Below are 14263 nucleotides of genomic sequence, written 5' to 3' on the forward strand. Positions count from 1 at the left end.
TTTCACATACATGTGTACATAAATGATGTACACACAAAAAGATATATGTTGCTTGTACAAAACATTGTATGTTTGTGTGTACAAAACAGCAAAGATATATGTTGGGATTTTACTCATTTTCTCTTGAATACATTAAATGACTTTGCTTTAGGGATTGTTTTCAATACTAGAAGAATTGGTTCTCTGTGTTGTTTTCTTTTTATTTTAGCTGTGCACAATGTAATAGGCACATACACTGTACACTTTTAAGATTATTCTCCATCTGTTTCTTAAGTCCAGACAGTAAATAATATAATGAGAAGGTAAATGGAAAACTTAATAATGGTCTCTTCCACCTTCCCTATAAGTTGATTCATTTTGCTTAACTGACATTTTATGCTCATTGATTAACTCAACTCCCCATTTCTCCCTTTCTCCTGCCACTGGCAACCCCCCTTCCACTCTTCAGTTCTGTTTATCTCTGGATTACAGTATTTAGTCTATTAAAATTAATATAGTTTAATTTGCATAGATTTGTATCTACCAATCTGTGATCTGTTTTCTGTTTTTCTCCCATCTGTTATGCATTCTACTATTCTTCTTTTCCTGTCTTCATTTATATTATTTAAATATTTTTTAGGTATCTTTCATTTACCTGTTGGATTTATTGCTCTAGTTATTTGTATTTTGTATTAATATTTGTCCCAGGTATTACTCTATGCTTAGTCTACTTAGAATTAACTTAAAATTAGACAATTTGTAATCATACAGGTCTGTTTAGTGACCTCCAAATTTTTCTCTGATGAGGTAGTCAAATGCAAAATACAAGATAATGCTATAATGTTTGTTGCAAAATTAGGATAATATTATAATGTTTGCTTGCACACTTATATTTCAAAGAAATTAGGAGATTAAGTAATTTTTATATTTATAAATGTTTGTATTTACAGATATGTATTATCAGCAAAAAAAAAATTCCCCAGTTTCTGTATGTCATATGAACAGTGAAACTAATTATAATTTTGCAGGACTATCCTTTCAAGGTTGGTTGCATAGAGAAAAGCTTTGGAAGACAGAGATAGTGTCTGCATCCAGAAGAGTGGTGAATCATGCTTACTGCTCACTATAAAACATTTGTGTTTTTAGCTCAGGATTCCTCTCCTTGATCTCAATTTGCTGCAAATGCAAATAGCCATAAGAATAGCTGGGACTTAAGGAGGAAGAGAACTGATTCAAATGTACTCAGCTACAGTGCTTGACATACTGTGAGTAATAAAGTCTTTTATCTCTAACCCAAGAGCACCTATGTCTTTGGCCAGTCTCCACAGAACTACGACATGCTAACTTGTTACCTTAAAAGTGTAACAAATGTAGTAAATCTCTGATCCTTAACAGTTCTTGACAATTTTGTCATCAAAGAGGAATTGATCCCAGAGACATTGCTCTCTGAAAGTGAAAGGGCAAAGATTCTACATTCCAGATTCAAGGGAAGTGAGAAGCCTTCCTAGAGTTAAGCCACATTGAACATCACCAGTCATGTGTTGGTAGACTTGGCATCATTTTTTCTCTTCTAGAGGAATTGAAAGAAAAGAAATCCTTAGCCCTAGCCTGCCTTACTCATTAGCTTGCTCATCATGGTTTCCCCTTGTGTGCGTTTGAGTTTGTGGCCTTTTATTCAGCTGGACAATTCCACCCTTCAGCTTACCTTTCAGGTCTCAGCTGAAATGGTGCTGCCTTTGGGAAGCCTTCCTTGATCTCCTATACTAGCAAGCTCAGGGCCTCTGCCAGGGTCAGCCATCATCACAGGTATCATTGTAATCACTTGTCATAAATGCTGTCCAGATGTTGGGTGATTAGGTAGAGTATCTCCTACAGTCCTATGGGTTAATGAACTAGAGTTGAACTAGAGTATAAAGACTGTACTTTGAGAGGTAAAACTGAATGAGCTTTTCCAAGGACACATCAGTTTTTCAAAAGCCAAACAAGAGATGTTATTATGACCACAGGGCAGCAAGCTCTGCTGGCACAGACAGTGCGTTTCCCTATCCCACAAGGCGATGTGGCTGCTGAATGAACCAAAGAATCCACAAGACTGAATAAATAGTGTCAGAAATGATACAGAGTTTGAGTGGGTTAAAATATTATTAATAGAATAAGTGTGTTTGCTTATTTATGAGTAAAAGCTGCTCAAAACTTAAATTGAATGCAAAATATTATTGACAGACATGAAGTCACCCTTTCCTTTCACCCACCCAAATTCTCATGTCAGCTGCTTTCCTGAGTGAGTGAAAGTCATTCAGTAGTGTCCAACTCTTTGCAACCCCATGGACTATACAGTCCATGGAATTCTCCAGGCCAGAATACTGGCGTGGATATCCTATTCCTTCTCCAGGGGATCTTCCCAATCCAGGTATTGAACCCAGGTCTTCCACATTGCAGGCAGATTCTTTACCAGCTGAGTCACAAAGGAAGCTGCTTTCTTAGGGGTAGCATTAAACACTTCATATCCCCAGAGGAGAGTAAAAGTGCTAGGTATCTCTTCTACTGACCTGGGAAACTTCAGGGACGTGAGAGGTCCAAATTGTTATTACTCTGTTGATACAGGTACCCAAGTTATCATCCTACCCAGACCCACAAAAGAAGGATCCTCCCATAGTCTATTGATGAAATTTGAGTAAAGTTCACAAAAAGGAAATAAGTTAAAATGACCTTGTGTTTGAAATCCTTTGGGCAAATCAGTGTACTTTTTTTTTGTGGCTTCCATGTTTAAATGGATATTAGCAATTGATTTATTAAATAATTGTACTTCCACATGCCGTAAGTATGAAGTGATTCTATCAGAGTCCCATGTAAAGAAGTGCTAAGGGAAATATTACACAGCAGTATTTTAACTCCTCAACTTCTTGGTTGTTTATAACAGGTGGGCAGGATTTAAAACAAGTGTTCTTACTCTCTAATGTTCAAAGCTTTGGTGGTGGTTTTGTTTCAAAACAAAATCCTCAATTACAAAGTTCCTGACTAAGATATTATCACATTTCTTCCAGGAGAGTGGATGATAAATTCTCACAACATTTAGGGTTGTATTTATGAAAGAAAGTTTCTTGAGCCTGTTCACAAGATGCAATTGAACTGGCATGCATAGGAAAACAGTTTTCTTTTCAGCCTCATAAAATTAAAATTACATCCAACAATGTTTTGCACTTTTGGTATACTGAAGACAGTATGCATTCTTTTCCTATTGCTTTTGTTTCTCTGGAGAAACTGACTAATGCACACCAAATGTGTTGTTCCAGAATTCCATTCTTGCAAAGAAAGTAGTTCTAAGTTATAGAGAAGGATCTGGGCATGTTTCACAATGGTTACTCCTTTTTCTCTGCCAGATACATGAGCAAATATTTCACAGATCCTCATATTAAGAATGTAGTAAAATTCTTAGAAAGAACACCCATAGAAGAATGGGACCCTCAACAGAAGCAACCCTCAGGATGTGTTCACTTTTACACCAGTTCATGCTTAGTCTCCAGGAATTTATCACTATCAGAAATTTATCAAACATTTCAGTGTTCATGCTAATTCATGGCACCAGGGACTTCTATTCCAGGTAAACAGATTCTGCCTGCTGTAACACTCTGGATGCTCCTTCAGTTCAGTTTTCAGCATGGCAATTTGTCCCATGACTTTATTTCTCTCATAGGTCAAAGAAACATTGTTGACCTTCAATTTGTCCAACTTCTTCTTATGAGGACAGGAGTGATGACTTCCAAACCCATTTGGTGTTGTAGCTGAAACGAGCAGCCCTTGTTGAAGACTTTATTGTAGACATCGTATTTTACAATTATGAATTCTATGTTTCAGTTCAGTTCAGTTCAGTCGCTCAGTCATGTCTGACTCTTTGCAACACCATGAATCGCAGCACGCCAGGCCTCCCTGTCCATCATTAACTCCCGGAGTTTACCCAAACTCATGCCCATCGAGTCAGTGATGCCATCCAGCCATCTCATCCTCTGTTGTCCCCTTCTCCTCCTGCCCCCAATCCTTCCCAGTATCAGGGTCTTTTCCAATGAGTCAGCTCTTCGCATGAGGTGGCCAAAGTATTAGAGTTTCAGCTTCAACATCAGTCCTTCCAATGAACACCCACGACTGATCTCCTTTAGGGTGGACTGGTTGGATCTCCTTGCAGTCCAAGAGACTCTCAAGAGTCTTCTCCAACACCACAGTTCAAAAGCATCAATTCTTCAGCGCTCAGCTTTCTTCACCATCCAACTCTCACATCCATACATGACCACTGGAAAAACAATGGCCTTGACTAGACAGACCTTTGTTGGCAAAGTAATGTCTCTGCTTTTAATATGCTATCTAGGTTGGTCATAACTTTCTTTCCAAGGAGTAAGTGTCTTTTAATTTCATGGCTGCAGTCACCATCTGCAGTGATTTTGGAGCCCAAAAAAATAAAGTCTGGCACTATTTCCACTGTTTCCCCATCTATTTCCCATGAAGTGATGGGACCAGATGCCATGATCTTAGTTTTCTGAATGTTGAGCTTTAAGCAAACTTTTTCACTCTCTTTAAAAATAGTTTCTTTTTAGGAGGTCCCCTGGAGTAGAAAATGGCAACCCACTCCAGTATTCTTGCCTGTAAAGTTCCATGGACAGAAGAGCCTGATGGACTACACAGCCCATGGGGTTTCCAAGGAGTCAGACATGACTGAGTACACACACTCACTCACATATTTCTCTCTTTTTAAAAATAGTTTCTTTTTGCTCTGCTAGTATTTCTTTTCATTTCTTCTAAGCGTATTTCCTTTACTTCATTGTATGAGTGTGTGTATATCTAGCTGCATTCAAGTTCTTGACTGATGTTTTCAACATGTGGATTATGTCTGTTGATTATGTTTCCCCTGATTCTGCATGGGTCAAGTCATTTCACGTTGTATCCTGGACATAGTGATGTTATATACTGTAGACTATGGATTTTGTTGTGTTCTCTCAGAGGTAGTAATAACTGTGTTGAGTAGGAATTTATATTAATAAGGTAAAAATTGCAAACTCTTGCTCATTTGTGGTGGATGGCAGTTCAAATCTTAGTTCAATTATTTGAGATTTAGTTTGTCAGCATGAATGATATAATATGAGGTTTAGGGTTCAGCTAGTGAACTGGCAAAATTTAAACAGATAAATTACAGTTCCCTCTTTCTAGGATTCCTTTCTCAGATTTTTGCTGAAAGGGTTGACCCTTGCTCTGTCAACCGATTTCTTAGGCTAGAATGATGATGGAATCTTTATTGAATTTTCAGCCTCCAAGCCCCTCTCTGCCTCATACCAATCCCTCAGGCCAAAGCTCCCAAATTCAGAAATTCATCTTTGCCTTCTTCCAAGTTTCAACTCCTGCATAAGGTGGCCTTGCCTTTGTGTAGTTTGTTTTTTATTTTATTTTGTTTTATCAAGAATTTATAATTATTCTTCTAAAAGAGGTTTCCCCATCCTTTTGAATATAGTATCTTTGACAGTGCAGGGTTTATTATTTAATTTCATTTATATATTTCATTTCATTCATATTATCTTTAATGAGTTGCCAGTATGTTTTTGCCTTGAATTATCTGATGGATAATAGATGGTCATGTACAGATGTGAGATTTGCACCGTAAAGAAGGCTGAGAGCTGAAGAATTGATGCTTTCAAATTGCGGTACTGGAGAAGACTCCTGAGAGTCACTTGACCACAAGGAGATCAAACCAGTCAATCCCAAAGGAAATCAATGCTGACTAGTCATCGGAAGGACTGATGCTTAAGTTTAAGCTCCAATACTCTGGCCTCCTGATGAGAAGAGCCAATCCATTGGAAAAGACCCTAATTCTGGGAAAGATTAAGGGCAAAAGGAGAAGGGCAAGGCACAAGATGAGATGGCTAGCTAGCATCACCAACTCAAAGGGCATGAATTTGAGCAAACTCTGGGAGATAGTGGAGGACAGAGGAGCCTGGTGTGGTGCAGTCCATGGGGTCACAAGGAGTTGGACATAACTTAGAGACTAAACAACCACAACATCTGATAGATACTTAGAGCTTCAGCTGAGAAAAGAGAAACCCCTTTTATTTAAAGTCTGGTATTTATGAAAAAGTTTTTCCATGCCCACTTGGAAATATTTTTATAATTAAAATTCATTGTCTTTACTTTTATTGATAAATGTCAGTTACATTTTTATTGTACACTGTTATCATTGTCATACTGTATACTTGTCTTTTTCATTGAGGTACTATTATACAGTGGTAAAAGTTGATGTGTTTCTCTTTGCATTGTTGTATGACAGTCTTCAAAATATTAAAAAAATGAGCCAGCAACTATAATACAAAAATTTTAATTAGCTTGGTGTCACCTAATCAGGAGGAAGAAATGAGTGTGTATCTGAAAAGTGATGGCTTATATTACTTTAATAGGAGAGCTACAGGAAATATATATTCAGAGCATAGTTTTGAAAAAAAAATTGATACCATTCTTTTAAGGTATTATAAGAAATGTCTCTTCCTGCATTAAAAATAAATCAGAGTTAAGAGATAGTCAATATAAAATTAAATTTCTTTCAGATTTTGAATTATGATCATTCTGACCTCAGTAAGTAGTTCTGTACATACTTAATTTTAGGTGATTTTATGATTGAATCTAACAATTCACAGGGCTCAAACTCCACATCAAAATATTAGAGATATAAAAATTCAAACTGTTCATATGTTGACTAATAAAGAATATGGATTAAAGTCACAATTACTGCATATTTTATAACTGTGCTTATAGCAGTTACCTGCAGTGAATTGGTGTCATGTCCTCTAGGAAATAATGTTGTTAATCATTCAGTTGCTAAGTTGTATCCAGCTCTGTGACACCATGGACTGCAGCATGCCAGGCTTTGCTGTCCTTCACTATCTCGCAGAGTTTTCTCAAACTCATGTCCATTGAATCAGAGATATCATCCAACCATCTCATCCTCTGTTGGCCCTTCTCCCTCCTGCCCTCAATCTTTCCCAGCATCAGAGTCTTTTCTAGTGAGTCTGCTCTTCACATCAGGTGGCCAAAGTATTGGAGCATCAGCTTCAGCGTCAGTCCTTTCAGTGAATATTCAGGGCTGATTTCTTTTAGGATTGACTGGTTTGATCTCCATGTTGTCCAACAGACTCAGTCTTCTCCAGCATCACAGTTCAAAAACGTTCATTCTTTAGTGCTCATCCTTCTTTATGGTCCAACTCTCACATCCATATGTGACTATTGGAAAAACTGTAGCTTTGACTATATGGACCTTTGTTGGCAAAGTGATATCTCTGCTTTTTTTTTAATATGCTGTCTTAAGTGTGTCATAGCTTTCCATCCAAGGCGCAAGTGTCTTTTAATTTTGTGGCTGCAGTCACTGTCTGCAGTGGTTTTGGAGCCCAAGAAAATAAAATCTGCTCTTTCCATTTTTTTCCCCATCTGTTTGCCATGAAGTGATGGGACCAGATGCCATGATTTTAGTTTTTTTGAATGTTGAGTTTAATCCAGCTTTTACACTCTCCTCTTTCACTTTCATTAGTTCCTCTTGACTTTCTGACATTAGGATGGTATCTTCTATATGTCTGAGGTTGTTGATATTTCTCCTAGCAACTTGATTCCAGCTTGTGATTCATCCAGCCCAGCATTTCACATGATGTACTCTGCATATAAGTTAAATAAGCAGGGTGACAATATACAGCCTTGACGTACTTCTTTCCCAATTTTATTGAAATTTCATTTCTATATAATTAGAGAAATAATTGTTGGTTACATCAAAGGTTGATCATTTAACTATAATAAATTTCATTAATATAAGTATAATATTACATTTTTGTATTGTCAGTATTGGATTTCCCTTCTTCCTTGCTTTAGATTTGTTTTCATAGTGCAAAGATTTTTACTTATACATTTTATCTATTTTTCCTAATTTAAAAATAAATAATTATTGTCCACATGAGTAGAAACAAGTAAAGAGCATTCTTATCAACTGGGGATTTCTATGAACTTGTTGTTTAGTTGCTAAGCTGTGTCTGACTCTGTAACCCCATGGACAGCAGCACACCAGGCTCCTCTGGCCTCCACTATCTCTCAGAGTTTGCTCAAATTCATGTCCATTGAGTCAGTGATGAAAGCTAACCGTATCATGTGCGGGTCCCTTTTCCTTTTGCCTTCAATCTTTCCCAGCATCAGAATCTTTTCCAATGAGTTGTCTCTTCACATCAAGTGATCAGAGTATTGGAGCTTCAGCTTCAGCATCAATTCTTCCAATCTGGACTGATTTCCTTTAGGATTGACTGGTTTGATCTCCTTGCTGTCCAAGAGACTCTCAAGAGTCTTCTCCAGCAGGAGGGTTTGAAAGCATCAATTTTTTTGCTCAGACTTCCTTATGGTCCAACTCATATGAACTATACAACTTTAATTCATATCTCAAAGCTATATAAATAGAAAAAGCTGTTTGAAAATATACCAACAAACTCTTAAATTGAGTGATGCACCAAAAAAGGCATATTAGTTGTGAAAGACACAGTTTTGAAAGGGAAAAAAAGGAAAAATAACATGCAATATATTATTTCAGAAAGTGCTGCTGTTCTTTTTACTCTAACGTGTTTGTATCTAATGGTTTGATTATGCACCCATTGTTATGTTATACAGCTACTTTTCCAGGTGATAATTGAAATCATGTTAACTGAACACAAAAACAAAAATGTAACTTCTCCTTTTTGATATAATAATGCTTGTAATGAAAAACATTGTCCATATTCTATGAAAAGATTTTTCACTCTGAAAAAAATATATAGTTTTAAAAATCCATAACATTTTAAATTGAAAACTGAATTGCTTCTGCATAGTTCGTTTATAAAATACCACCACACTGATTTTCATACTTTATCTTCTATTAATTCAGTTCAAGATATTTTTAAGATAGATTTTAGAACCTATTTATAGATATTTCTATGAATAACTGTCATTTTAAAAAAATCCAACAAGGTGGTAGACACAAATGTATTTTTTTCAATTTTTCTTGTAGTTATAATTAATTTTGAGATGAGATGATTGCATATTTGTGGATTTTTTTCTTATCAACTAGCTATTAAGTAATATACAGAACCTAATTATGTCATTTTGTTGATTAAGACAGTTGTAAATATTATTTGATTCAAATACAGGCAAATTACCATCTTTTCTTTGATCAATAACAACCATTTCAAAGGTTAATGGGCATTGTAAACTTCCAGATTTATTAAGTTCTTTATAGTGTCTCAGCCAAAAAGTACTAATAATATTTTAATTTATCATATAAAATTTAATTTTTATCCAAGATCTTAAAATATTGTGTCAGTAAATTCCTAGGAATTCCTACATTTTTAACAGTTTCTGGTGAAGACCATTTTCATCAAGTAAAGGACATCAGATTGTTTCTGTTGCCATCTATGGCAAGTAGTGGGCTGAATCTGATAAAAGTTAGTAGTCCTATTTCTGTGAGCTCCTTGCAGCTTGTTCTCAGTATCAGATACTTATAGTGCTGACATTTCAAAAGCACAGATGGTGCAGAGGAAGTCCTCAGACGTCACCAGAGGGCGGTTTTCAAATCTCTGTCACAGGTTTAAAGAGCTACAACTTTAAAGAAACAAAACTTTTCACTAAGCTTCTGTTTGTAACTCAAAATATGTTACCTTCTAAAACACCAGAGTCACAAATGTGCTGTGCTCTGCTTAGTTGTGTCCGACTGTTTGTGACCCCAGTGGACTGTAGCCCACCAGGCTCCTCTGTTCATGGGGATTTTCCAGGCAAGAATACTGGAGTGGGTTGCCATCTCCTTCTTCAGAGAATTTTCCCAACCCAGGGATCGAACCTAGGTCTCCCACATTGCAGCTGTGAAGAATCAACTACCTATTAAGTTGATTAGTTGCTAAGGAAAGCCCAAGAATACTGGAGTGGGTAACCTATCCCTTCTCCATGGGATCCTCCCAACCCAGGAATTGAAGAGGAGTCTTTACCAGATGAGTTACCAGGGGAACCCAAGTCACAAATATTGTACCTCAATTTGTATAATAGCTACACCATATACTTACTGTGATTCAGTGAAAATACTGAAAATTTAAATGATTGTACCAATATTTAGATATTTTCTGTATGAAGATTTATATTTCCTACTATGGCTAGAGGGCTTCCCAAGTGGTGCTAGTGGTAAAGAACCTGCCTGCCAATGCAGGAGATGTAAGAGAAATGGGTTTGATACCTGAATCGGGAAGATACCCTGGTGGAGGACATGGCAACCCACTCCATTACTCCTGCCTGGAGAATGCCATGGACAGAGGAGCCTGGTGGGCTACAGTACATAGGGTCTGGGTCACAAAGAGTTGGATATGACTCAAGTGACTTAGCATGCACCATGGCAAGATAGTTTTGTAACTCCCCGTCATGAGCTTTTCACTATAATAATACTTTGCACTCATGGTATTAGTTTATCTATTAGATTTTATTAGGGCTTCCCTGGTAGCTCATCTGGTAAAAAAATCTGCCTGCAATGCAGGAGACCCTGGTTCGATTCCTGGGTCGGGAAGATCCCCTGGATAAGGGAAAGGCTATCCACTCCAGTATTCAGGCCTGGAGAATTCCATGGACTACTTAGTCCATGGGGTCACAAAGAATCTGACACAAGTGAGCTACTTTCACTTTCACCCACTCCAGTATTCCTTCTTGGGCTTCCCTGGTGGCGCAGATGTCAGAGAATCTGCCTGCAATGCAGGAGGCCTGAGTTCTATCCCTGGGTTGGGAAGATCACTTGGAGGAGGGCATGACAACCCACTCCAGTATTCTGGCCTGGAGAATTCCATGTACTGTATGGTCTACGGTGTCACAAAAATTCGGACGTGACTGTGAGACTTTCGCTTCACTAAGAATTTTCAGTTCTTTTATGTTTCCCTTTTTAAAGGCCACTGTGCCTAGTTTAGTGTTGGGCATATGAATGGTACAAAATACATGTTCACTGAATGTTTGAATCAATTAATATTTGATGAATTAAGAGATTAAAATTTTATATATTAATGAGAAAGAAAAAGTATAGGAAACAGATTTAATTAGAACTAAAAAAAAACAAATAAACATGAAAATCAGAGGAGTAACTGAAGTCTTCTGTTTCTCTTATCAATATGATTAGTCCTTCATTAAAATAAAAATTACAAATTTCATTTATAATTACAGGAAAGAACATGCACAGAAATCATAGAAAAAATATTTTATCATCTTACTACACAGCATCATATAAAACAAGTGTTTCTGTTTTTTCAAAAATTAAATATGTCTAATAATGCTCATTTCCAAATCAAGACTTTTTATTAAAAGTAAATACATTTATATAGGCAAACATCCTACGGTATCACTTACATGTGGAAAGTAAAATAAGATACAAGTGAACTTACAAAGCAGAAATAGAGCCACAGACATAGATAACAAACTTATGATTATCAAAAGGGGAAAAGGAGTGGGGGAGAGATTTAAAGAGTTTGGGATGAGCAGATACAAACTATATAACATAGGTAAAACAACAAGGTCCTACTGTGTAGCTCAGGGAAGTATATTCAACATTCCATAGGAAAACATAACAGAAAAGAATATGAAAAAGATTTTATACACAAATAACTAATGACTTTGCTGTATCCTAGAAACTAACATGATATTGTCAATCAACTATATGTCTATATTAAAAAGTGTTAACGTCCAACTCTTTGAGGCATTTTCACAATAGTTTTTATATTATACCTGTGTTTGGAGGCAGTTCCCCATACAGCTGTAAGATTTATGTGTATCTTTTAAAGAAGTATACATTCTATAAAATAGCAGTAGATCAATAAATAGCTTCTAATATAGTATTATTTCAGGAGAGAAAAACTTTTAAAGTTAATAAATAACTTCAAAATCAGTGCACCATTTATTTTAACTAGTAGTGTTAAAACCATATGTCACTGTGTTGTTCTGATAATTATTTCTGTACTGAAAAATAATAATTATATAAACAAAAGTGCTTTCTTATCTCTATTTTAAATTTCACCTTTAATTAAGGTGATATTTTTAGAATGATAGATGTGTAGTATTCAGCATTTAAATCATACAGTAAAATATATGGAAGAATGCAATCATTCTGTGAAATTCAACCTTCAGAAATAATCATGTTTGACATTTTGAGGAGCTTTATTCCAGGTATCACTAGCATGTATTTACATAATACCCTTTTTCATATATTTTCATAGCTGAGTAATAAGAATGTGTTTGTATAAATGTGTATATTTGTATTTATGTATGCATAAATAATCATTTAAAGATTATCTAATCATATTATTTATTAACAGAGGCAATGATTTGTATATATTTACATAACTAGTCTTCTCTTCTTGACTGTTCAAGATGTCTTCAAATTTTTACTATATTATAATAGTAAAATAGTTATTATAAAAAGATTTAGAGAAATTATTTTCACATAAATACTTTTTTCACATTACAGCCATATGTACCACAAATCCTTAGAAGTAGAATTGCTTGATCAAATATAATAAATATTTTATACTTGATAATAATTAAAATTAACATCCAAAAAAATTGCATAAAACTATGCTATAACAAAAGTAATGACATTCTGTTGGCTATGGATTTCCTTTCCAAAACCAAACTATCTCATTTTATATAAAGCTTTAATTTTGTCCTTTGGTAAAGTTTTATTCCATTACAGATTTTAGATATGTCTTGTTTTATTTACTCTAATGTCCTTTTTTCAGTTAATTAAATATATCTTCTACTTGTGTTATTCTTGTTGTGCATGCATGCGTGCTCAGGTGCTAAGCTGTGTCCCACTGTTTGAGACCCCATGGACTATAGCCCACCAGGCTCCTCTGTCCATGGGATTTCCCAGGCAAGAATACTGGAGTGGGGTGCCATTTCCTTCTCCATGGGATTTTCCTGACCCAGGGATTGAACCTGAATCTCCTGCATTGGCAGGTGAATCTTTACCAGTAAGCCACCAGGGAAGCCCAAAAATAGTACAAGTAGGAATCGTGCAAAGAGAGAAGGAAGAGAACATCCTTGTCATCAGAATAACTTCTCAGCACATTTACTGTTATTAGAGCATGTTGAACATTATGCACTAATTTGTACTCTGCTCCCAAACTAAGTTTATAGAGCTATCCCATCTTTCTTTAACAAAACTTTTATATTTATGTTAGGTATGTTAAAATCTATTTAATTTTCTATGCTTCAGATAAAATAGTAGTGCATGCTAAAAATATATATAATGAGAGAGTTGATGAGATATAAAAGGCTTGCTAAAGACATTTAAAGTAATAGTTGTCAATAAATCTCTGAATGTCTTGTAAATTCTCTCTTGGCTTAAGAAAGGTTAATAAACTCAGACTTTAAAATAGTGGAAGGACAACCAAAGTAATTATTTTATGAGACTTACTTCAACCCCAGGTAATGGTCTAGAAAATATAATAAAGTAATTGATCTTTTGGAATAAGGAACTGATAAATTGAATGAAAAGATGTCAGCACATGTTTCTAAGACACAGTTGCAAACTAATGAAATAAATCAATTTAAACAGAGTAATTGATAGGTTGACAAGGACTGTGTGCCATGTTTAATGTAACAAGGTTAAAATCAAACTGTACATGCTGTTCTGTTGCCTGCCTCTTTCAACAAACAGTGCATCATGAGCATCATTCAGAATGAATTTATACGAACAAAATTATGAGAATATTATCTTAATTACAGGAAATGCACTGCTTCTAGCATAAGTTTCCTGTAATATATCTTTTTCCTCTGGATATTTCTAATTATATTTTTTTTCTTATTTTTTCTCAGCTTTCTGGAAATCTAAACTCCTGGCCTATGTATTTCATAAAACTTTTAATAAAACTTCCTTTTACCATATATCCCAGTTTTACAAAGCACAAAATATTATGCATTATCCCATTACAAGGCAAACAGCTTTTTTTTTTTCTGTCTGTATACAGGACCAAGAGCAAATCAGAATTTGCTAATACAAGAAATACAATTTTGGTAAACTGATGGGATGGGTAGATTTTGGGTCACTCCACTCTTTTAGACTGTATTAAAAGAGCTCTTTGTAAAACAACAAAAACCTACTTATAAATATTAAGCATTATAATTGTCCTAAAATTGCCAACTGAGAGAAAAAAAATGTGAAGATAGTAATACATTTAAAAGTGAGCTTTTTTCTTTCTAAAATTTAATCATTACAATTGTCATTTATTTG

General features: G+C 35.4%; 1 protein-coding gene across 1 annotated transcript in view; it reads left to right on the forward strand.

Annotated features, from left to right (window-relative positions):
* Nucleotides 1-14263, forward strand: part of LOC145528650 (uncharacterized) — a 427065-nt gene that overhangs the window by 156129 nt on the left and 256673 nt on the right. Inside the window, exon 7 of the mRNA XM_081547298.1 lies at nucleotides 1126-1244. Within this exon, the coding sequence (XP_081403424.1) occupies nucleotides 1126-1194 (69 nt within the window). The 3' untranslated portion in view covers nucleotides 1195-1244. The remainder of the gene's footprint in view (nucleotides 1-1125; nucleotides 1245-14263) is intronic.

The sequence above is a fragment of the Giraffa tippelskirchi genome, chromosome 12, assembly GCF_054371585.1.
Source record: "Giraffa tippelskirchi isolate mGirTip1 chromosome 12, T2T-mGirTip1v1.2.pri, whole genome shotgun sequence".
Classification (NCBI taxonomy): Eukaryota; Metazoa; Chordata; class Mammalia; order Artiodactyla; family Giraffidae; genus Giraffa; species Giraffa tippelskirchi.